The sequence below is a fragment of the Symphalangus syndactylus genome, chromosome 5 (assembly GCF_028878055.3).
Source record: "Symphalangus syndactylus isolate Jambi chromosome 5, NHGRI_mSymSyn1-v2.1_pri, whole genome shotgun sequence".
Taxonomy (NCBI): Eukaryota; Metazoa; Chordata; class Mammalia; order Primates; family Hylobatidae; genus Symphalangus; species Symphalangus syndactylus.
Genome location: NC_072427.2, coordinates 145,291,181 through 145,316,050, shown reverse-complemented (window position 1 = coordinate 145,316,050; position 24,870 = coordinate 145,291,181). Strand labels below are relative to the sequence as shown.

The 24,870-nt window shown below is 32.3% G+C and overlaps 1 protein-coding gene across 1 annotated transcript; it reads right to left on the bottom strand.

Moving 5' to 3' along the window:
• Positions 1 to 19,380: 19,380 nt before the first annotated feature.
• Positions 19,381 to 24,028, bottom strand: LOC129483369 (NKG2-C type II integral membrane protein-like). The gene is made up of 6 exons (XM_055280667.1): positions 23,842 to 24,028; positions 23,373 to 23,471; positions 22,778 to 22,822; positions 22,083 to 22,234; positions 20,331 to 20,426; positions 19,381 to 19,497 (listed from the first exon to the last, which is right to left on the bottom strand). The coding sequence occupies exons 1-6, from the start codon at positions 24,026 to 24,028 to the stop codon at positions 19,381 to 19,383; spliced, it is 696 nt and encodes a 231-aa protein (XP_055136642.1).
• Between the last annotated feature and the right edge of the window lie 842 nt (positions 24,029 to 24,870).

Genomic DNA, 24,870 nt, shown 5'->3' with positions numbered 1-24,870 from the left:
CTGATGTATAATGTCAACTGGTGTATTGTAATTGTATGAACTCAAGGCAGAGATTCCATAAATCTTGAATTTACACTTTGGGGAAAAACAGGTCATCATCTTGGCAATTAATTAACTTTCTCTGGCACAGCTTCCTAAGCCAGGAATGATTAAATGATTTTTTTGGCCCTATCTCAGTTGAAATTTTGTATAATTCTAAAATTTAGCAATTCAACTGCAATATCTTTAGCAAATATTTGTGTTATGTTAACTTAATCCATGCTAGGACACACAGTTTTTTTGTTTGTTTCATTGCAATCTACATAGTATAACGGAACAGAAAAGTGGTTTTTCCCACGCTGGTATTATCTTTATAATTGTGCATAAATAGCCATAAATAAACAGTAACTTTAAAAAATTGCTCTCAAGTAAGTCACACGCATGATTTGCAGGTCAGATGACATCATATTTTTTATTAGCATCCTGGTTACTTTTCTCTGATTGCTTATTTGTTTGTCATTAAACCTTCCATTTCCTGCTATAGTGATAATCTCCATATTCATAAATGGAACGATGCCTTTAACGACTTCTGCATCTTGGATTCAAATGGATTTTGTGTTTACTTCAGTGCTTCAAATATCAAAGAAGTCTTGAATTTTGAAGATGTCTTAAATTTGTGGCGTTACTTACCACAAGTGCCTAAAGACACAGATCTAGGGATAAGACAGCATCTTTTTTCCAAAGGAAAATGGCTCATTAATTGTAGATCTGAGTGAAGCAAGTTGTCTCAAGTCACATTTTTTCCCTCCTATGTACCTATTAGCAGGTGCTCAAATTTTAATTGACTTATTTCTCCTTCCTTTATCCCCAGTAGCTTCATTTGTGTGCAAAGGAATAAAAAATGCAAGTGGTTAAAAGTCTACAACGCTTGCATTATATTTTGGTGAATATAAAAATCACTACTAAAATCTTACAGTGCTCCTCTTGAGGTCTTAGCCAAGAGGCCCTGCCGTTTTTCTGCACTGTAATAATGTTGTCTTCATAATTTGACATAGAAGTAATAGTACCAAAGCTTAACAAAAATAAGTAAATAAGTAGGAAATTACTGATATTTTCATAATATAATTCTATATTTATTTATTGAGCTTTTATCTATTATGGGGCAAGCATATTGTTTGGCCATGAATAAACAAAGTTCAATAAAGTATAAAGCACAGTTCCTATCATCTGGTTGTCCACACTCTATTTAAAGCATACACAGAAGCATATGGTTTTAAATTAGTATGTAATTCAAAATGGTAGACACAAACTCTGGGTGTTTTAAATGATAGTATTATAGATGATAATTTTCTAATAGGTCTCCAGTATTAAATACGAGAAAATGGTGTTAGAGAAGGTGTCCCAGATTGGGTGATTTCTGGAGATTTAAAAAAATATGTTAGAAATCAAGGTAATGTTGTTAAAACACACAAAATACCAAAGATAGAAATCTCTAAAACATAGAAGAGAGACATTAAAATGAATAAAAAAAGCTATATGCAGTCCAGTATTCTTGGTTTATTAAGTGGCATTATGAAGAGCTGGAGATGAAAACAGAGCCTGGAACAACCTGGAACCACAAGAAAGGCTGTGAGTGAGAAGAAAGATTTATAATCTAAGCTATGTTGTTTGATAGTACCATGTAGTCAGTAAGAAGCCTTTGAGGGGTTTTAAGGAAGAGAGAGGTTAACAAGGCAGGGTTTCCATGCTTTGAGCAGACAATGTGACCTACTCAGAAGGTAATGAATTTGATATTCATGGAGCTAGAACAGACACAAATGGTTAAGGGCCACATGCCATAGAAGCAAATGATGTTTTTACGTGGAACTGTGATATTAACAAATAAAACTATTTCTCAGTGGAAACACCAATCTCTACCAGAAAGCAGAACTAATTACTGACAATGCTACACTAGAACAGATTTAGAATGTAATGTTGGTTTCATTCTCTGAGGAAGTGGGGTGTATCTAAATGGCTGTTATATGGCAACATTGTGGTTGCTGCATAGTAACATTGTGTTTATTAACAATTTATTGCCTCTTAGTTTCAAATCTATCCTTCACCACCCTGCTCTACCATAATGAAAACAGATCCCATAAAATTTCTCCCTTGCCAGCTTATATGATAAATTTTGTCCCTCAAAGGCACTGTGTAGTCTGGAGGAGAAAGAGTTTTTCTTCCTGGTTTTATGATACTTTCTCTCCTTTTGCTCCTATGGCTGTGGCTACCAGCTGCATGTTTGCATGACATCCTGTGGTATTTACCCTCCAGCAAGTTTTTGTTAGCTGTCCGGATCCCTGTTCCATGCCTTCCAGTATCTAGCTCTGGCACTCTGGAATGAAAACTTTTCCTCCTGGCCAGTCACAGCGTGAGATCCATCCTCACCAATTTCAACTTGCTAGTTTTAGAACTGCCCTGTCCTAGGGCCACCCACAATTGTTGAATTGTCATTTTAAACACCTTCAAAGACTAGAAGAAATTAATTCATCTGATATATAAGTGGAAATATTCATTTTATTCAGCACTTAGAAATAACAGTCCTTGATAATATTATGATTTATAATTTATACATGGTGTATTTTAATGAATTGCAGGTGTTTAAGAAATAAATAATATAGCAGGTCGCGGTGGCTCACGCCTGTAGTCCCTCACGCCTACAATTCCTCACGCCTGCAATCCCAGCAGTTTGGGAGGCCGAGGTGGACAGATTGCTTGTGGTAAGGAGTTTGAGACCAGCCTAGCCACCATGGCGAAACCCCATCTCTACGAAAAATTAGCCAGGTATGGTGGCAAGTGCCTGTAGTCCCAGCTACTTCGGAGGTGGAGGCCAAAGAGTTGCTTGAGCCTGGAAGGCTGAGATCGCAGTGAGCCGAGACTGTGCCACTGCACGGGTGACAGAGCGATCCTCTGTCTCAAAGAAAGAAAGAGTATGTACCTGGATATGTATTTTTAAAATAATGTAAAGATTTAAAAACAGTTCTAAGAACCTAATTGCATGCCTTCTGAAGCAACTAGAAGTATGTTCTTTACAGATGGTGGGAGTAACGTTATATTAAGTTTGTGTAAGCTCTAACACATAAGTGTTTATAAGCTTGTTTATAAGCTGGTGTTTACAAGCATATTTTTATTTCCGAGCAAAATTCAAAAGAAGTTTGTCTTTGTAAAAATTCAAATGTGCACAGTTCTTATTCATCTCTGAAGATATTGGAAACGTATTGCTAATATTGGTAATATATAACAATTTTTTTTTATGAATAGACAACTTATTTAATAGTTATATATCTAAATCTGAATATTTTCTATATAATTTGTCTATGGAAACAAATATTTATAGAATTGTTCACATATTGCTCTTTTCTTTCTAATATTATTCCTTCTAGGTATAAAATATAGAAGTTCTCAAGAAGATTAGTGTTTGCAACGGAAAGCTGGGCCATTTGGCCACACCTGCAAATGATTATTGGTTTTGTGGGAGACTGCAATCCATAAAAAATTACTGGCAGAGTTTGAGAATTTGTATAAGAAAACAAATTTTATGAGATGCAAAATCAATACTATTATACTAATTTAAATTTTGTAATAGCAAAGCTAATTCTTATTACTTTTCAGTCTTTCAATTCGCTAAGATAATGAGTGTTATGCACTGAACACATAAAAATGTATTGCTGTGACTGAATGACGAGGACAAATTAACAAAACAATTCCACGGCTCTGGAAATTGATCAAAGGCTAATAATCATTTGTGAACTATTTATTCTTGGAAAAACTGCTAGAGATTCAAGGAAGAATGCAGCAAATTTGTAGTAAGTTTACCTAGTGCTGCTCCCGTGCCTCCTGCCCACCCACCACACCCCAGCACAGTGAGTAACAGTTGCAGTTTTTACAGCTTGGGGAAAATCAGCAGTGTTTTTTTTGCCACAAGGACAGACTTGATTAGTGGTCAGAGGTTGGGGCATAGTGTAACAGACCACTGCTTTTCAACTCAAAGTGCTGAATTTTGCAGGAAATGAATGAGAAAACCTTATTTTTTTTTTTTTTTTTTTTTAGTCTGAAGTGTAGTCTCCTCTGGGGCAAGAACAGTGCCAGCCATAAATATAACAAAATCCTAAACATGAGAGTGCAATAGATCTCATGACATTAGCCCTCTACATATTCTTTAAATTTTTTTTAAATTTACACATTGTAATTGTACATATTTATGGGGTACAATTTGATGTTCAATACATATATATGTTATATTAAATAATCAAATCAGGGTATTTAGTGTATCCATCTACCTCATGTATTTATCATTTCTTTGTGGTGAGAACATTCAAAAGCCTCTGTTCCAGCTATTTTGTAATATGCAATATCTTACTGTTAACCATCATCACACTACTGTGCAATAGAACAGAACTTATTCCTCCTGCCTAACTATAACTTTGTAAACATGGACCAAGCTCTCACCCTGTCCCCTTCTTTTGCTCTCCTCCACTCTCTGTTGACCACTGTTCTGGTATTTTTCTGGTGATCGCTCTGCTTCTATAATATCATCTCTTTTTTGCTTTAATTCTACATATGAGTGAGATTATGTGATATTTGTCTTTCGGTGTCTGCCTTATTTCACTTAACATGATGCTCAGCAGGTTCATCCATGTTGTATAAATGACAGGATTTTATTCTTGATTATTGAAAAAAATATGCATATGTTTAGAGGAGACCAGGGTGATTCCAGTAAAAAGTAAAAGCCCAAGGAGACTTGAGAACTGATTGCAAATTTATGAACACTTCCTCCACCACACACACACACACACACACACCCCACTGGCACAGAGTGGAGCCTCTACTAACTTAAGGTTCTTGAATAAACCTTTAAAATAATATATTGGCTGGCAACCAAGCTATGCAATTCACAAAGGCAATCCCTAGGAAATGGGGCTAAAAAATAAAAATAAAAAATTAGAATTTGAAACAAAAACATCAGCAAATGCATTTCAAAGGAAAAAGATTCTGCAGTAAAATTTTATGTAAGTTACTCCCCAAAATCTTTATAAACCCCCCAAATTTATTTTTATGATACTATATTATAAAAATATCTATTATAAGAAATTAGAAAACATGTAGAAACTGGAAAATGTCTTCCATACTTGGAAGGAAAGACAGTCAGTCAATAAAATCTGACTTTTTCTGGGACAAGATGGTAGATTTATCAGAAAATATATTTTAAAGTAACTATTATAAATGTACTTAAATTATACAGAAAAGTATGTTCAATTAATTAAATGAAAATATGATGGCAATGAGAAAACAAGTAGGAAATTTTGGCAGAGAAATGAAAACCAAGAAATCAAATTCTGAGTTGAGAAGTACATTACTTGAAATGAAAACTTCACTAAATTGGCTAGAAAGAAAATTGAGATTCAAAAGGAAGAATTCATCAACTTTGGGATATATTAATAGAAATTATTCATTCCAGAGAAAAAGAGAATACAGAAAGATGTAGAAAAATAATATTAAGACAAAACTGACTTAAAAACTTTTCAAATTTGCTTTTTAAAAAATGTATACATCCAAGATGCTAAACAAACGAATGACTAATAGAATCAGCATGTAGAAATCCTCATCTCAAAACATCATAATCAAGTGACTGAAGAGGATTTTAAGACAAAGATGCTGAGATAATCTTGTGGAACAGGTAGGATTTATTATGAGATGACTTGAGTCAGTGTGAAAATCAGGGAATGGTCAAGGTATCCCCTACCACCAGGAGCATTTAGTCCACATTTCCTTCCACAGAACCCACATTTGCCCTGAATACAATTCTAGATTGGAAGGAGGCAACATCAACAAGATAGAGGAATAGCATACCCCAGCACTTGCTCCCCATAGAAACAACAACTTAATACATCCAGAAATAAATGTCGGTACATATGGACTAGCGATTTTCAATAAGAGTGCCAAGACCATTCAATGGGAAAAGGGCAGTATCTTCCAGAAATAGTATTGAGAAAACTGGTTAGACATATGCATTACACCATCTACAAATATTAACTCATAATGTATTGAAGACTTAATGTTAAGATCCAAAGCTATAAAACTTGTAGAAGAAAACAAGTGAGGAAAGCTTCATGAAATTGGATTTAGCAATCTTTTCTTGATATAACACCCAAATCACAGGCAACAAAAGCAAAAAACAGGCAAATGGGATTACATCAAACTTAAAAATGTCTGCACAGCAAATGATAGAAGCAACAAAATCATGTATCTAGTAAGGGATTAATATCTAGAATATATTAAGAACTTACGTAATCAAATGACAAAAACCCAAATAACCCTATTTAAAAATGGACAAAGGATTCAAATAGATATTTCTCCAAAGAAGATATACAAATGTCCAATAAGCATATGAAAAGATGCTTAACATTACTATCATTAGAAAAACATACATCAAAACCACTGTTAAATATCACTTCATACCCATTAGCATGGCCACTATGAAAAAAGCAGAAAATAACAACTGCTGGTTAGGTTGTGAAGAAATTTGAGCCCTTGTGCACTGTTAATGAGAATGTAAAATGGTACAGTCACTATGGAAAACATTATGGAGGTTCCTCAAAAAATTTAAAATTGAGTTGACATATGAACGAACAATCTTACTTCTGTAGAGCCAAAGGAGTTGAAATCAGGATCTTGAACAGATATCTGGACTCCCATGTTCATTGCAACAGTTAAAACATAGAAGCAACATACATGCACATTGATGAATTGGTGGATAAAGAAAATGTGGCATGTATAGAAAATGGAATACAATTCTGCCATTAGAAAGAAGAAAAACCTACTGCAACAACGTGGATAAACCTGAAGGACACTATGCTGAGTAAAATAATAGTAAATTCATAGAAGCAGGGAGTAGAAGGGTGGTTGTCAGGGGCTGGGAGAGGGAAAAACAGGGGAGTATTAGTAAAAGGGTACAAACTTTCAGTTATACGAGATGAACAAGGTCTAGAGATCTGTTTTACTACACAGAACCTGTAGTTAACAATGTTGTATACTAAAGATTTGGCTAAGAGGGTAGATCTTATGTTAAGTATTTGTATCACAAAAAATAACAATAAATAAGAGGGTGGAAGGAAACTTTTGGAGATTACAGCTATGTTTATGACACAGATTATTGTGGTGGTTTTATGGTTATATACTTATCTCTAATCTTATCAAGTTGTATGCATTAAATATGTACAGCTTTTTGTATGTCAATCATACCTCAATAAAGTTGTTTAAACATTTTTAAAAAGGATAATATATTTTATTTTAAAAAAGGAAGTCTTGTTACATGCTGCAACATGGATAAATCTTAAGGACATTATGCTAAGTTAAATCAGCCAGTCACAAAAAAACAAATGCTGCATGCTTTATTTATATGAGATATCTAAAGTAGTCAAACTCATAGCAACAGAAAGTAGAATGCTGATTGCTAGGGGCAAAAAGGGGAGTTGTCCAATGTGTGTGGAGTTTCAGTTTTGCAAAATGAACAAATTCTAGAAATCTGTTGTAAAATGTGAATATAGTTAACACTACTGACCTGTTCATTTAAAAATGGTTGAGATATATGATATGGTTAAGATGTAATGGCTCAGATGTAACATACTGTATGAGTTCAACTATATGACATTCTGGAAAAGTAACAACTATGGAGACAGTACAAAGATCAGTGCTTGCCATGTGTTTGAAGGAGGAAAGGATGAATGGGCAGAGTACAGAAGATTTTCAGGGCAATGCAATTATTCTGTATGATCTATGATGATAAAGACATGTCATTATCATTATATATTTGGCCAAACCCATAAAGTGTAACAAATGTACCATGCTGGTGGGGCATATTGATAATGGGAGAGGTAGTGCGTGAGTGAGGACCATGAGAAATCTCTGTAGCTTTCTCTCAATTTTCACAAGATGTGGAGCTAGTATATAAATAGATACCTAGATTAATCAAATAGATTACAAAGTGCAAAAATGTATCCACAAATATATGGAATGTAGAATAGTTCAAGAAAGATGTAAAGGCATTCAGTGGAGAAAGTATAATCTTTTTAACGAATGTTTAAACACTTGGCTATCAATATGCACACACAAAATATTTTGATCTATACCTCATACCATATACAAAGTAAGCTCAACTTCTGCACAGCAAAAGAAACTTTAAACTCCTGTAAACAGACAACCTACAGAGTGGGAAAAATATTTGCAAGCTATGCACCTGACAAAGGTCCAATATCCAGAATCTATGAGGAACTTAAACAATTAAATAATCAAATAATAAATAATCCCATTAAAATAGGCAAAAGACATAACAGACAATTCTCAAAAGAAGACATACAAGCGGCCAACAAACATATGAAAAAATATGAAACATAATTATCAGAGAAATGCAAATCAAAGCCGAAATGAGATTCCATCTAACACCCGTCAGGACTATTACTAAAATGTCAAAGACAACTGATGTTGGCAATGCTTTGGAGAAAAGGGAACGCTTACACACTGTTGGTATGAATGTAAATTAGTCCACCCACTGAGGAAGGCAGTCCAGAGATTTCTCAACGAACTGAGAACTACCATTTGATCCACCAATCTTACTACTGGGTATATCCCCCAAAAGACACATGCACTTGCGTGTTCATCACAGCACACTTCATAATAGCAAAGACATGGAATCAACCTAAAAGCCCATCAAGGATAGGCTGGACAAAGACAATGTAGTACATATACACCGTGAAATACTAGGCAGTCATTAAAAAAAAAAACAAGATTATGTCCTTTGCAGCAACATGGATGCAGCAGAAGGCCATTATTCTAAGCCAATTAACACAGAAACAGAAAACCAAATGCTGCATGTTCTCACTTATAAGTGGAGCTAAATGATGAGAACACATGGGCACATAGAGGTAAATAAGAGACACTGTGGCCTACCTGAGGGTAGAGGGTAGGGGAAGAAAGGGATCAGGAAAAATAATTAATAGGTACTAGCGTTCATACCTGGGTGACAAAACAGCCTGTTCAACAAACCCCTGTGACACGAGTTTAACTATAAACCAAACCTGCACGGGTACTCCAGAGCTTAATATAAAAGTTAAGAAAAAGAGAGTTCAAAAATTGGTAGTGTTTAATTGAAACAAAATAATATAATATTATATTTAATAAACATGTATACATTTATACGTACAATTAAAATATATAAATAATAATGTATTTTAAAATTTAACAGATACATATGGAATGATTTTGATTTGTCACAAAGTGCTTGTATTTAAAAATAGGGGTTTGCTATCTTTATAAGATACTCGTTTAACATAAACATAAAACATACGAAAATGAAAAATGGAAAAAATATATCATGCAACACAAACTGGTAGAAAACTACTTTAATATACTGTAATAATATAAAACAAATTGTTATTAGAAATGAAGCATAGTCATAGTGACATATTTATCATCTATACCATTAGTAACTTTAAAATAATTTGTATGTACCTAATAATACACATTTAATATAGAATTGAAAGAAATATATGAGTAAATAATAAAATTAGGGATTTAATCACTTCTCTTTCATATCTCATCACACAGATACATCACTGACTCTATAGAGAGATTTAAACTAGACAATTAGCCAGCACACCTGTGTATACACACACATATAAACTCTACACTAATTCGAAATACTAATATTTTTAAGCTACACTATATTTTCATAAGCCTATGCATTTTAATATCAAATTTAGAAGTTTGCTGTAAATACAGTAGCACTAGCCAAAGTTGGTCAGTGGACAGTTAAAATGTACCAATTCAAGCGTAATATTAATTAATTAGAAGTAAATAACATTAAACATAAGTTTATGAGTCACACTAGCTACATTTACACAGAGATGAAGAACATTTCTAGCTTCACAGAAAATGTTCTAACTACAGTTTACTAACACAGAAGTCAGTAATCAAAACTTTAGGAACTTTAGATGGTTTTATATTCAGTAATAAAAGTCTAAATAACCTAAGGGCCAAATATATTATCACCGTCACAATTTTTACATCAATTATAAGTAAAACAGAGCAAAATATTTTCTTGGGAAAAACTGATTGCCTCAAATGCATATATTGCAACAAAATTGCAGATACTGAATTGTCTGAATATAAACAGAAACATGAAATTAACTGAAATTAAATAGAAGTAAAGTGGTAGGAAGAAAACAATAAATAGTAAAAAATCATGACAAAGAGCAAAATTACAGGAGAGAGGGTCAATGAATCTGAAGGTATCTTCATTGAAAGGACTTAATAAAATTGATAAAATTTTATTACATTGATAATAAATTGATAAATTGATATTAAAGAATTTGAGAAGGCACAAATATTTTTCTAGATTAAGGGAAAACCATTATAGTTTTTACAGATATTAAACAGATAATGAAACCATATTATGAATACTTTTATATCCATATGAGATAGAAAATTCTTGAAAGTGCAAATTACCAAATTGCAATACAACAAACAGAAATCTGAGTAACCTCTATATGTGCTAAAGAAATTGACTTTCCTACATAAACTTTCCTACAAAAATATTCTACAAACTCAGATGGCATCGCTAGTGAATAATTACATTTTAAAATAAAAGAGTACCCTTACACAAAGTCTTCCAGGTTATAGAAAAAGAGGAATGCTTCCCAATATATCCTTAAGAGCAAAGCCTCTTGTGTACATAGCTATAAATTAAAACACAGTGTAATCTTCTATGCATTAATAAATTTAAACAGGCAATATGGAATGACCAGTATGGTTTTATTTCAGTATGGTTTAACATTTGAGAGAAGTGAAACAGTTTACTTTGTAAACATCATGCAGAGAAAACATGTATCATTCCAACTGATGCCAAAATAATAAAAATGTTACAATTGATAACAAAATCTATTAGAAAAACAGGAATATGATAAAACTGCTTCAATATGAGAAAGGTATAATAAAAACAAACGAACTGTAAATATGGATGAAATGTTGCAATCTTTTTACCCAAAATAGGAAATGATACATATGATATACATATAACCTTTCTCTGCCTTCTATTCAACATTCAAAACAAAACCTTAGCTAGTCCAGATTCAATGCAATCTGTATTGAAATACCAGTGACATTCTTCACAGAAATAGCAAAAGCAATCTTCAAATTCATATGGAACCACAAAACACCCAGCATAGCCAAAGGAATTCTGAGCAAAATATCAAAGCTGGAGGCATCACATTATCTGAATATACTACAAAGCTATAGCAACCAAAACAGCATGGTGCTGGTATTAAAACAGACATATAGACCAATGAATCCAGAAATAAATCCGTGTGTTTACAGACTACTCACTTTTGACAAAGGTGCCAGGAACATACACTGGAAAAAAAGATAGTCTCTTCAAAAAATAATGCTGGGAAAACTGCATATTCATATGCAGAAGAATGAAATTAAACACCTATCTCTCACCATATACAAAACCAAACTAAAGTGGATTAAAGACTTAGATGTAAGATCTGAAACTATAAAATTGCTAGAAAAAAACATTGGAGAAATGTTTTAGACATTGGTCTGGGCAGAAAATTCTTGAGTAAGACATCAAAAGCACAGGCAATGAAAGCAAAAATGGACAAATAGGATTATATCAAGCTAAAATGCTTTGGCACAGCAAAGGAAACAATCAACAGAGTGAAAATACAGCCTACATAATGAGAGAAAATATTTTTAAGCTATTCTACTGACAAGAGATTAATAACCAGAATATATAATGAACTCAAACAACTTAGTAACAAGAAACTAAATAATTAGATTTAAAAATGGGCAAAATATCTGAATACACATTTTTCAAAGGAAGAAATACAAATAGCTAATAGGTATATGAAAAAGTGCACAACATCACTAATCATCAGAGAAATGCAAATAAAAACTGCAATGAAATATCATCTTACCCCAGTTAGAATGGCTATTATCAAAAAGGCAATAATGGATGCTGATGAGGGTGTGGAGATAAGGGAGCACTCATACACTGTTGGAGGGAAAGTAAATTAGTACAGTCATTATGGAAAACAGTATGGAGATTCCTCAAAATGCGAAAAATAGAACTACCATATGATCCAGCAATCCTACTGCTGGGTATGTATTCAAAAGAAAGGAAATCAGGTTATCAAAGATAGATCTGCTCTGCCATGTTTATTGCAGTACTATCCACAATAGCTAAGATATGGAATCAACCTAAGTATCCATCAGTGGATGAATGGATTAAGAAAATGTGGTACAGATAGATCACATACATGCGGAATAATAATGGAATATTATTCAGTCATAAAAAAAATCCTTTTAATTTGTAACAACATGGTTGGAACTGGAGGACATCATGTTAAGTGAAATAAGCCAGGCACAAAAAGGTAAATATCACATGTTCTTACGCATATGTGGGAACTAATACAACTGATCTCATGGAGGTAGAGAGTAGAATGATGGCTACCAGAGCTGGAAAGGATAGTGTCAGGGGTATGAAGAAAGGTTGGTTAACGATTACACAAATATACTTAAAAAGAATAAGATCTAGTGTTTGGTAGCAGAGGAAGGCAGCTATATTTAATAATAATTTATTGTATATTTCAAAATAACTAGGGGAGTAGATTTCAGATGTTCCCAACACAAAGAAATGATAAATTTTTTGAGGTGATGCATATTCTAATTACATGATTTGATCATTACACATTGTATGCTTATATCAAAATATCACATTTATGCCATAAATATGTACATTATTATGTACTCATAATTTTTTATGTTATAAAAAAGAAATAGAGAAAATATGGCAATTGGAAAGAAAAGATAAAAGTGGGATTATTTACAGATAAAATACCTGTTAATATAGAAAACCTGAAAAATTACAACTAAAATGATAAATTTAATACAAAAAAATTCAGTGAAGTAACTAGATATAAGAATCAACTTGCAAATTTCAATTGTATTTCTATTTATAGCAACAATTACTAAAGAAATTTTTAAAATAAGGATGTCATTTGCAAAACCATGAATCTGAAATACTATGCTTGTTTGCTAGCTATATATGTATTTCTATTAAGTATAATTTACTGTATTTTCATATTATAATTCTAAATAACCTGATATGATACATGCTTATATGCATGTTGTGTTTTTATTAGAAATACATTTATTTATATTTATAAATTTATTTCACTTTTATAAACTAAGTCATTTTTTGTCACATTATAGAATTAAAACAACAAAATCATTCACAAAGATGCCAAATAATGTAACATTCACTAATGTTCTCTTTTTAAATTTGAGGTACCGATGTATATTATTCCTGCAAACACTCACTTATTGTTTTTAATTAAATAGCATTATACAGTCATGTGCAACTTAATGATGGGCATATATTCTGATTAATGGATCACCAGGCAATTTTGTCTTTGTGTGATCATAGAGTGTGCTTCTACAAACCTGGATGGTATAGCCTACTACACACGTGGGCTATCTGGTATAACTTACAGCTCCTCAGCTACAAACCTGTACAGCATGCTACTGTATTGAATACTGTAGGCAAATGTAGCACAATGGTAAGTATGTGATTATCTAAACATATCTCAACATAGAAAAGGTACAGTAAAAACACAATATAAAAGATAAGAAATGGTACACCTGTGTAGCGCACTTACATGGAGCTTGTAGAACTGGGAGTTTCTCTGGGTGGGTCAGTGAGTGTTGAGTGGAATGTGAAGGCCGAGGACAGTACTGTGCACTACTGGACACTTTTTAAACACCATATACTTAGACAACACTAGATTTATAATAATCTTTTCTTCAATAATAAATTAAATAACTTACTGTAACTTTTTACTTTATAAATTTTTTGACTCTTTTCTAATAAAACAGCTAAAAACACACATTGTACAACTCTACAAATGTATTTTTATATCATTATTCTGTAAACACTTTCCTATATAAAAATTTTTTATTCTCATTTTTTTCTTACTCTTTAATGTTTTTGTTAAAAACGAAGACACAGACAAACACATTAGGCCTGCATAGAGTCAAGATAATCAATATCACTCTCTTTCAGTTCCACATCCTATCCCACTGGAAGGTCTTCAGGGGCGATAACACTCACAGAGCTGTCATCTCCTATGATAACAATGCCTTCTTCTGGAATACCACCTGAAGGACCTGCCTGAGCCTGTTTTGTAGTTAACTATTTTTTATAAGTAGGTGGAACACACTCTAAAATAAGAATAAAAAGTGTAGTATAATTCACAATAGCAAAGACTTGGAGTCAACCTAAATGCCCATCAGTAATAGACTGGATAAAGAAAATGTGGTACATATACACCATGGAATACTATGCGATCATAAAAAAGAATGAGATCCTATCCTTTGCAGGAACATGGATGGCGCTGTAGGCTATTATCCTTAGCAAACTAACGCAGGAACAGACAACCAAATGCTGTATGTTCTCACTTATAAGTGGGAGCTAAATGATGAGAATACATGGACACACAGAGGCGAACAACATGCGCTAGGGCCTATCAGATGGTGAAGGGAGAATGGAGGGAGAGGATCAGGAAAAATATCTAATGGGTTTCAGGCTTAATACCTGGATGATAAAATAATTTGTACAACCAACTCTCATGACACAAGTTTACCTATGTAACAAACCTACACATGTACTCCTGAACCTAAAAGTTAAAAAAAGTGTAGTACAGTAAACACATAAAACTAGTAACATAATTGTTTATTATCAAGTACTATGCACAGTACATAATTGAATATGCTATATGACTGGCAGCTCAGAAGGTTTGTTTAAAACTAGCATCACCACAAACGTGAATAATGAGCTGTCCTATGACAATGGCTACAATATCACTAGGATATAGGAATTTTTCAGCTCCATTATAATTTTATGGAACCACCATCATATATGTGGTGCACTTTTGACCAAATCATTATTTTTTTGTCACATAACTGTATATCATATCCTTGTTATATGTAAAAACATGTTTTTTTTCACTCTTCCAGCATTTAACTTTAATGGAATCTATGCTTATTCAAAGGCATAACAATATAAAAGAGCAACAAAAGTCACCGAAAACAACAGAAGTAATCAGAATTTACTCTATATGATATAAATATATAGATATAGAATCGAAATATATATTACTGTGACTACTGCTAATAATGGCAATATCTAGTGTCTTAAGAGTTATGGATTAATTGGGAGTCAATAATAAGTGAAAATATGCTTAAATATGATGGCAAATAACTTCAAGAAATGTTTTTAAATGGAGAGAATTAGTTAATATTCACTAGCAGCAAAGAAAATAAAATTTAAATATATTCTAAAGATGATGCATTTCAAAAGAAATTATGTGGCTATACCTACCTAGTGAATGAATAAAATATTGATGACAATGTTGCAAACTTTAAACATATTTTAATATTAGAATTCAGAAAGCAAATATAGGATAATCAGTAAATAAAAGTAGAGGGTGGTCTTAGTCCATTTTTGCTGCAATGACAAAATTCCATAGACCGAACAATTTATAAGCAACAGAAATTTATTTCTCTTGGTTCTCAAGGCAAGATAGTCTAAGATCAAGGTGTCAGCAGATTTGGTGCCTGATGAGGGCTGCTTTCTGCTTCCAACATGGCACCGTGTTGCTATGGCCTCACATGGCAGAAGGGAAAATGGGGTGAATGCTAGTTCCTAACAGCCTTTTTATGAGGCACTAATCAATCCATTATGGCAAAGCCCTGCTGACTTAATTTGTTCCCCAGAGGCCCTACCTCTTAAAACCAACAAAATAGGGATTAAGTCTCAGTATAAATTTTGAGAAGACACAAATATCTAAACCACACGAAGATACTTAGATCTTTTCATTGTCTAAGAAGGGGTAAAAGTACTAATTTGTTGTGCCCTGTAAAATGCAGGTCACTAATGAAAGAATATTCAAAGCATATTAAATTAACAAATTGGCACAGTAGAAAATAAACAATAAAATATTTCAAGTGAAAAGATAAAACAATAAAAAGTTAGAGTTTAAAAACCTGGTAATGTTCAATCTAAATTAGATAATAATTATAATTAATTATATAATTATGTACTTACAAATAAAATATATAATAATTATATTTAAAAATCTAACACTTATAGTAAATATAAATAAAATTATTTTTATATTAAAAACAAAGAGTGTTTATTCTAAATAACTGCTGTTGTAGGATACTCCTTTAAGCACAAGGAAAAATTAAAATGAAGAGATGAAAAAATATATAATACAAACCAATAGAAAACTGCTATTGTTAACATAAAGTCATAAAATAAGACAAAAAGTCATTATTGAAAATAAAGATGCATGTTTCATAATAATAACTGTATTTACATCATTATAATATTTTAAAAATAATGTGTATGTATCTGATAATACAAGTTCAACATAGAATTGAAAGAAGTAAACAAGTTAACAATCAAAAACAAGGTTTTAACACTTCTCTTTCACAGCTTGTCACAGAAGCAGACACACCAGTGAATCTTTAAAACGTTTTGAACTACACTATTAACCATCATCTATATGCCCAAACTCACACACACTTGTACAGACAGTATATACTAACAGAATACTTCTGTTTTTAAGTTCACATGGAAATTTTCCAAAAGTACACTATAGTCTCATGTTTCTAAGCATATTAATATAAAAATATTAAACTGTGATTTCAATGCAGTATCACCAGCCTACATTGGTCAATGGACACTTGAAATGTAGCTATTCAAATATAAAATTAACTAATAAAAAATAAAATCAATTTCTCAGTCACACTAGCCACATTTACACAGAAATGCAGAATATTTCCAGCTTCACAGAAAATGCTCTATACAGTTTATCTAATATAGAGGTCAATAACTAAAAACTGGGAAACCTGCATGATTTTAACTCAGTAATATATTTCTAAATAACTTATGGGCCAAAGACATTATCACAATGGATGGTCACATTTTAATATGAATTATAAAGAAAATAGAGCAAATTCTTTCTTGGAAAAATTAATTGCCTTAAATATATATAGTAAAATATGAAAGTAGAATTAAATTATCTGAGCACTCATCAAATGAGATTAAAAACAGAAAAGCTGAAATTAAATATAAGTAAAGTAGAAAAATGAAAATAATAAACAGTAAAAAATAATAGCAAGAACAGAATTATGGTAGAGAAGCTCAACGAGGCCAAAGGTATTTTTATTGAAAAGACTTTTGAAAAATTGATGAGATTACCATAGAAAGAATTTGAGAAAACATGAACATTTTATTTCTAGATTAAACATGGGGAAACTGTTGTCGTTTTTACAGATACCAGATATTAAACTATATCAGGAATACATTTTAATATCCTACAAAATAAAAAAGAATCCTAGAAAATACAAATTACCAAAACACAATAAAAGAAACAAAAACCAGAGTAGACTCTACATATATTAAAGAAATTGAGTTTGTTATACAAACTTTCCTACAAAAAATAATTTATAAATTATATGGAACCACTAGTGAATAATAACATTTAAAAATAAAACTACCCTTACACAAATGCTTCTAGGTTATAGAGAAAGAGGAATGCTTTCCAATATAGCTTTGATAGCAAAATTTCTCATGTACACAGCTTGTAAAAACACAGTTGAATCTCTTTTGAGCCTAAAGAAACAAATCTTACTCTAAATATAATGTATGCACCAATTTATTTTTAAAGGGGCAATACAGTATGATAAATACGGTCTTGTTTCAGAAACACAATACTTCTCTAACATTTGAAAGAAATGAAGGTAGTTTACTTAATAAACATACAGAGAAAAGATATATCATTTCAATTGATTAAAAAATGATAGAAATGTGACATCAATTGATAAAAACTACTAGAAAAACAGGAATATGATAAAACTACTTTAATATGAGAAAAGTATAATAAAAAATTCCTAAGCATAAATGAAATGTTGGTATGTTTTGCCAAGACAGAAAATGACACATATAATATACACAGAACTTTTTTTGTTTCTTCTATTCAACATTAGAAATGAATCCCTAACCAGTGAAAATATATCAGAAAAAATTTCATAGCATCTGGAAATAAAAAGAAAAGTATAATTTGTATATCAAACAGCTGTTTAAATGGAAAATCCAGAAATATCTATACTTGATGATAAATAGGTAAAATCAGTGAAGTAACTGGATGTACAATCAACATGCGGACATCAATTGTATTTCTTTTTTTTTTTTTTTTTTTTTTTTTGAGACGGAGTCTCGCTCTGTCGCCCAGGCTGGAGTGCAGTGGCGCAATCTCGGCTCACTGCAAGCTCCGCCTCCCGGGTTCACGCCATTCTCCTGCCTCAGCCTCTCCGAGTAGCTGGGACTACAGGCGCCCGCCACCACGCCCGGCTAATTTTTTGTATTTTTAGTAGAGACGGGGTTTCACCGTGGTCTCGATCTCCTGACCTCGTGATCCGCCCGCCTTGGCCTCCCAAAGTGCTGGGATTACAAGCGTGAGCCACCGCGCCCGGCCATCAATTGTATTTCTATTTACAGCAACAAAATGTATTAAAGAAAATTGAAAAATAAGTGCCATTTACAAAAGTATGAATGTGAAATACCTGTATTTCTATATGACTTCAATCCTCCCAAATCTGATAGAAATTAAAGAAAACCTAATGTATTGAAGGGCACAGCATGATATTGATTAAAAAAGTCAATATTATAAAGAAATCTTATATTTAAACACTACTTCAGATATCACATTCAGTCCCAAATATACATCCAGGAGTTTTTTTTTATTAAGGTGTCATGTATACAGCATAAATTTCATCCATTTAATGTGCATAAGTCAGTTACTTTTAGTATATTCATAGTTATGACTATCACTACTGAAATTTAGAAAGTTTCCATCATCTCAAAAAGAAACTATTAACAATAAACAGTCACTGTCTATTCCAACCTTCCCTTAGGCATTGGCAACCACTATTCCACTTTCTGTCTCTATGGGATTGTCTATTATTGGTATTTTATATAAACACACTTGCATACTGTGAAACTTTAAGAAAGACTGAATGCCACAAATATAATGTTGAGTAAAACGAGCAAGACACAACAGCAGTAATATCTGTACTTAGTGGTGTGCATATTACATTTCAATAACTGATTTTGAAAAACTTTTTCGTTATTAGGACAAATTACATAATTTATTTTAAAACTTTTTCAATCAAAATATTATTTCCATTTTATGAAATTTAAAATTACCTGAACAGACTCCAAATTCAGTTGCTTTAATTCTAAAGTTTATGCTTACAATTATATAGTTGTGAAGATCCACATCTGTGTGATTTAAGCCCAGATGAGTGCAGCATTACACAGTTATGTTTACCAATATCTGATTCTGTTATCCCGTGATGGAGAAAAATCCATAATCCCGTTAGATTGTATGGGGACAATTCACGGAACAAGAGCATTTTCCACAAATTGTAAGAAAAGAACATTATAAAAACAGATGATATTTTCCATATAATAATATTATGAGTTGGTAATATGAAAACTGTATGAAGTAGTCCTTTCATCTGCACAGGGGATATGTTCTAAGACCCCCAGTGGATGTCTGAAATCATAGATAGTACTGAACTGTATATATACTGTGTTTTAGCTATATATACATACTTTTGATAAAGTTTAATTTATAAATTAGGCACAGTAAGAGATTAAAACAAACTAATAACAATGAAAAAGAACAATTATAACAATATGCCAGCATAAATACTCTTGCATTTTGGGGCCCTTATTAAGTAAACTAAGAGTGACTTGAACACAAGCGGTACAATATCGCCTTAGTCGATCTCATAACTGAGACAGCTGAGTGACTAATGGACAGGGAACTTAGGCTGTGCAGGTATCCTGGACGAAGCAATGATTCATGTCCCAGGTGAGATGGAGCCATACACTATATAAAGGATTTGATCGCACTACTCAGAACAGTGAACAATTTAAAACTCATGAATTTTTTCTTCCTAGAGTTTTCCTTTTAATATTTTTGGCTGTGGTTGAGCCTGGGTAACTAAAACCACAGAAAACGTAATTGTGGATCATTCTTTAATATTTATAACAACATTTCACTAACTTTCAACATCTTTATTTATGGCTATAATTGCACTTAAATTTATTCATAATGTTATTCTGAACCTGTCCTTTTATATCTTCTACTATATAGCATCATTCAAAAAACTTACTTCAGTTTGAACGTTGAGCCATTTATTGACACCCATGGATGATCACTGCTACTACGAGAGATGCCAACCCATGAGAGAACTGACAGGGAGCCCAGAAATTTCTAATGAAAAATAGAAAAGTTTTCATTTAAATAATAATTATAAAAGATTTTATTAATTTTTAGGTGCTTTCTTAGAATTCTAAACTTTTATTAATTTTTAAAAGTGCAGGTAATACATTCTTTCATAGGATGCTTAATTTTCAAAACAAAATAAATACCTTAAACAAAATAGTAAACTTGAAAACAACTTTTATAGTGTAAAAACTATTACAAATTTTTGTAATTTTGACTTAAAATGAACTCTTCAATTTTTATACTTAGTACATTAATTCTTATTTTAGTAAGCAAAATTGTGATTCATATAATTTAACGGTTGCTTGTGTTGGTAAGACAGACACAGTAAGAACTGAAATAAATTTCCTGATACTGTGCATGTATTTCTCCAGATATTCTGATTAAATAAATGTATTTTTCCACTATGTTTCTCATAGTGGAACTTTTCCTTCTTGAAGTTTAGAAGGAAATTGAAAGGTTGCCATTGAGGAAATAAATGACACAGAAGCCAAAAATTGGCTTTTCTGGGCACCACACCATCCTCTAACTAGATAAGCCCTCACTTTTATCTGATTTCCTTTTGGTGGAATAACAGTGGTCTTGACCAGGTACATGGACACCTTTTTCTCTGCTACTCCCTACTAAATACAACTCTAAACTCTGCAAGCAATGAGAGACACACGGAAAACTCTGTAAGGTGGAAAGAGGAAGGCAAAATAGTTTGGGAGCCCAGAATCAGGGATCAACAGAGTGTCCGGGCATCTTCAGTCCCCCACTCAGCAGAAGAAAGTGATCTAGTCCTCTGTTTCTCAGAACCAAATCTGGCAACAGGAGGTGGCTCAGCTAAACCCACTTCCACTCTGTATTGAAAGGGAGTCCTGCCAGCAACACCAGGCAAGGCTGGTACCACTGGCAAGGATGATCTACCAGGAGACCTGCTACCAATTAGAAGCTAAAGGAAGTGCTGCTTCTCTCAAACCAAAAGACACCAGGGTAGGTGCGGGTGAGAGGGATCAGCAAAGGAACCTCATGACTACACGTGCACATCCAGGTTCCTCTTTGTCCCTGAGGACATGAGACTCACTTCCCCATCCAGAGACACAGGACTAAACGGATTGTAAGTGTTCTATGTACATCATGCAGCAACGAACAGTAACAAACAACAGCTAATTGCATTATTGCACAAATATCATATAGGAGTAAAAGAAGACACACATGAAAATGCACGTTGTATGATTCCCTTGACATAAATTCAGAAACAGGCAAAGCTTATTTATCACAGTAAACGTCAATACAAAGGTTTGGAGAGGAGGCAGGAAAAGTGAGGAAGGCTGGAAACTTCTATTTCATGATCTGCCTTGTATCAGGAATCCATTCACTTTGTGATCAATATGCATGACCATGACATGCTTAGTTTTCTTTATATTTATTTTGCGATAAAAACATTTATAGAAGCATGGGTTTCCATGAAAAGCAAAACTGGAAATAATCTAATGTGCATTAACAGTATATGAATATAAAAGTATTATGAAGTCAATTGAATATTACACAGACTTAAAAATATATGAAGTAAATATATGTATAAACATATGGATGATTTCTACAAATATGATATTGACAGAAATAAGCTTTTAGTAAAGTGTTGAAACATTTACGTCTTACCATTTCTTCTTCATTATCTATAGAAAGCAGATCAGAGTTCTTCGAAGCACAGGCCAGCAAACTCTCTTCCCAAGTTCTTTTTTCCTTACCAATGTAATAACAACTGTTGGAATATGTAATCCACTCCCCAAGACAATGGCCACAATGATGTGCTAAATAAAGATATGAATTACTATGCAGAACAATATGTTTACAAATGAAAATTATTTTATATATTTGCAAAGCTATAAACATATAGGTACACAATATCTATGCATTCTCATAGGCTGTTAAATATATATTTTAAAATAACTAGTCACTCATACACACATGCACAATAAAAGGTCCACCTCTCATCCCTTAACTGTGTTCCCATATAGAACAAGCCAGCAAACAAAAATCCACCCTACACGTCTTAAACATCACTGAACAAAACTGCTTTTCAAGTATAATAAAATTATTTTTCTCATCATCTTATAGTAGTAGGAAATTTCAGTTAATTAAATGCAACAAGAGGGTATAATGATTTTAACTGAGTATTTCTACTTAATATTGGAGAAAAGGAAATGCCCTCATATAATCTTTATTTTATAAACATTTATGGCTCAGTGTTATAGTTTATTTTCCCAAAACATTTTATTATCATTTTGCATCCCTTAAGATAGAGACAAAATATAAACAGTACTAACATCAGAACATTGACAATCATAATTTACCTTTCTGGATTCTTCTATTCAGGGAAAAATTGTTCTGCTCCAGTACTCCAATACCTAGAAAAATTAAAGTAATTCCTACAAAATTAATATCTAGATAAACTATAATAATTTCAGTTGCTTACTTTGAAATACAAAATTTAAAATTATTTTAAATTGGAACAATTTGAAATAAAAATGACATTTCTATAAAAATAAACAAAGTAATGAGATCTTTAAAACAAATATTTTAAAGCCATTAGCATAAAACTTCACCATCTCTTATAGTATTTGATTTAACCAGTTTCAAAAATTAATTTGTTTTTCTAAATATTTTTTCTCTTAAAACATGTCTTTGAATCACGAAATCAGAATACATCTCTGTGTGTGTGTATCATATATACATATATATTTAACACACACTCAAAAATAAACAAATGTTTTCTACAATTATTCTGTTATTTATAAATTTGAAAAGTTCAGAAGAACTATATGATCTTGGGGTTCAGATATATACGTTAAAAAGAGAGTTTTAATCCTCATTATTATGAAATGTTTCAAGGAGCTTCCAATCATTATAGTGAAAAGTTCCCTTATAATCGTTCAATAATACGCTTACAAGGAATAAGAACTATTGTTTTTAACACAGTGGCCATCAGGACAATGCAAATGATTCCCAGGACCTCAGCAGTGAGCTTCTCTGGAGGTGGCAGTAAACCTGCAGGGAGAGAAATAGAGGCACTGAGAGAGGAGATAGAAAGTCAATTAGGATTACGTACAAGAGAACCCACATGCACAGGGAAACATAACGATAAACTCTGTCCTCTAAATCTATATCTACTCTAGTAATCTTTCTCTCAGAATACACCATTTCATTTTCAGTAAATATAATGCTCCATGAGTTGTTGATCACAGATTACAATTGAACAACGCCTGAATAAAATCAGGCTTCAGATTTCATATTAGAATATTAGATCCTGACTTTGACCTCTGATTCTCACAAGTGCAAAATACTCCCTCATCTTTCCCCACCCTTCTGCATTCAACTGCACATCCTAAACAATAATATTGAAGATTTAATGTTTTACCTTTGCAGTGATATGTCTTGTCATTCCCTTGACGATCCAAAGAAGCATTTTTAAGGTTTAATTCTACTTGGAATATGTCCTGTTCGGTTTCTGAAATGGAACTTTCATTGCCCTTAAGTTTCCTTTGCTGCCTCTTTGGATCCTGGGCCAGACTCACTTCTGAGTATGTTCCTCTTTGTTTATTCATCTTCGCAGCTGTGTGATGTGAGGGACTGTGCTCTATGATAACTGCACTTAAAAAGCTATAAATGGTGTATATTTTGACAGGATCCCTGGTATAGGCAAACTGCATGTGTTGGAGACTGAGTAATAATGTTCATTTTGCTGTTGACCAATATAAAAGTCTGGTACTAATTTCCTAAAGTTTTAAACTGAAATCTCTTTAAACAATAGGTCATTTTTTAAAAGGTATTCTATATTTGACATAATATTATTAATGGGAACAATAGAAAACAATACATTTGTGAAAACTAAGAAGTAATCGAATATAAATATCTTCATTAATTTAAAATCAGATTCTACAGGAATATTTTATCACCAATAGAATACCTGTGTAAAAAACTAAAAGCGGTGAAATTTGAAAATAAAATGCCCTAATTGTATGACAATTTTAAAATTCATTAATGTAAGGATTGAGTGCTAAAGATGGAGGAATAATTTGTTAGCATATAGAACAACTTTTAATACTAAAATACATTAAGTTAGTGACTTACATTAATTTACTAAAAGGGCATGAGGTCTTGGCAAATGTTTTTTATTCTGAATGATTGAGGAAATCAGAAAAATTGTTAAAATTTTAAAGAAATATTTTATACCTTGTAAAACATTACATTAACTTATGCATAAACGAAATACTATTGAAAAAGATTTAACTGTTTATTTTACAGAAGTTATTGGTAACTGATTTAATGACTAAAATAGGAAAATGGTAAATATAAGTTTGGACCATATATGAAAGAATACTTTAAGTTCGAACTTTCAGAAAGATCCTGTGGTTGTTTTAAAAGGCAGCGAGGGTCACTTTGGTTG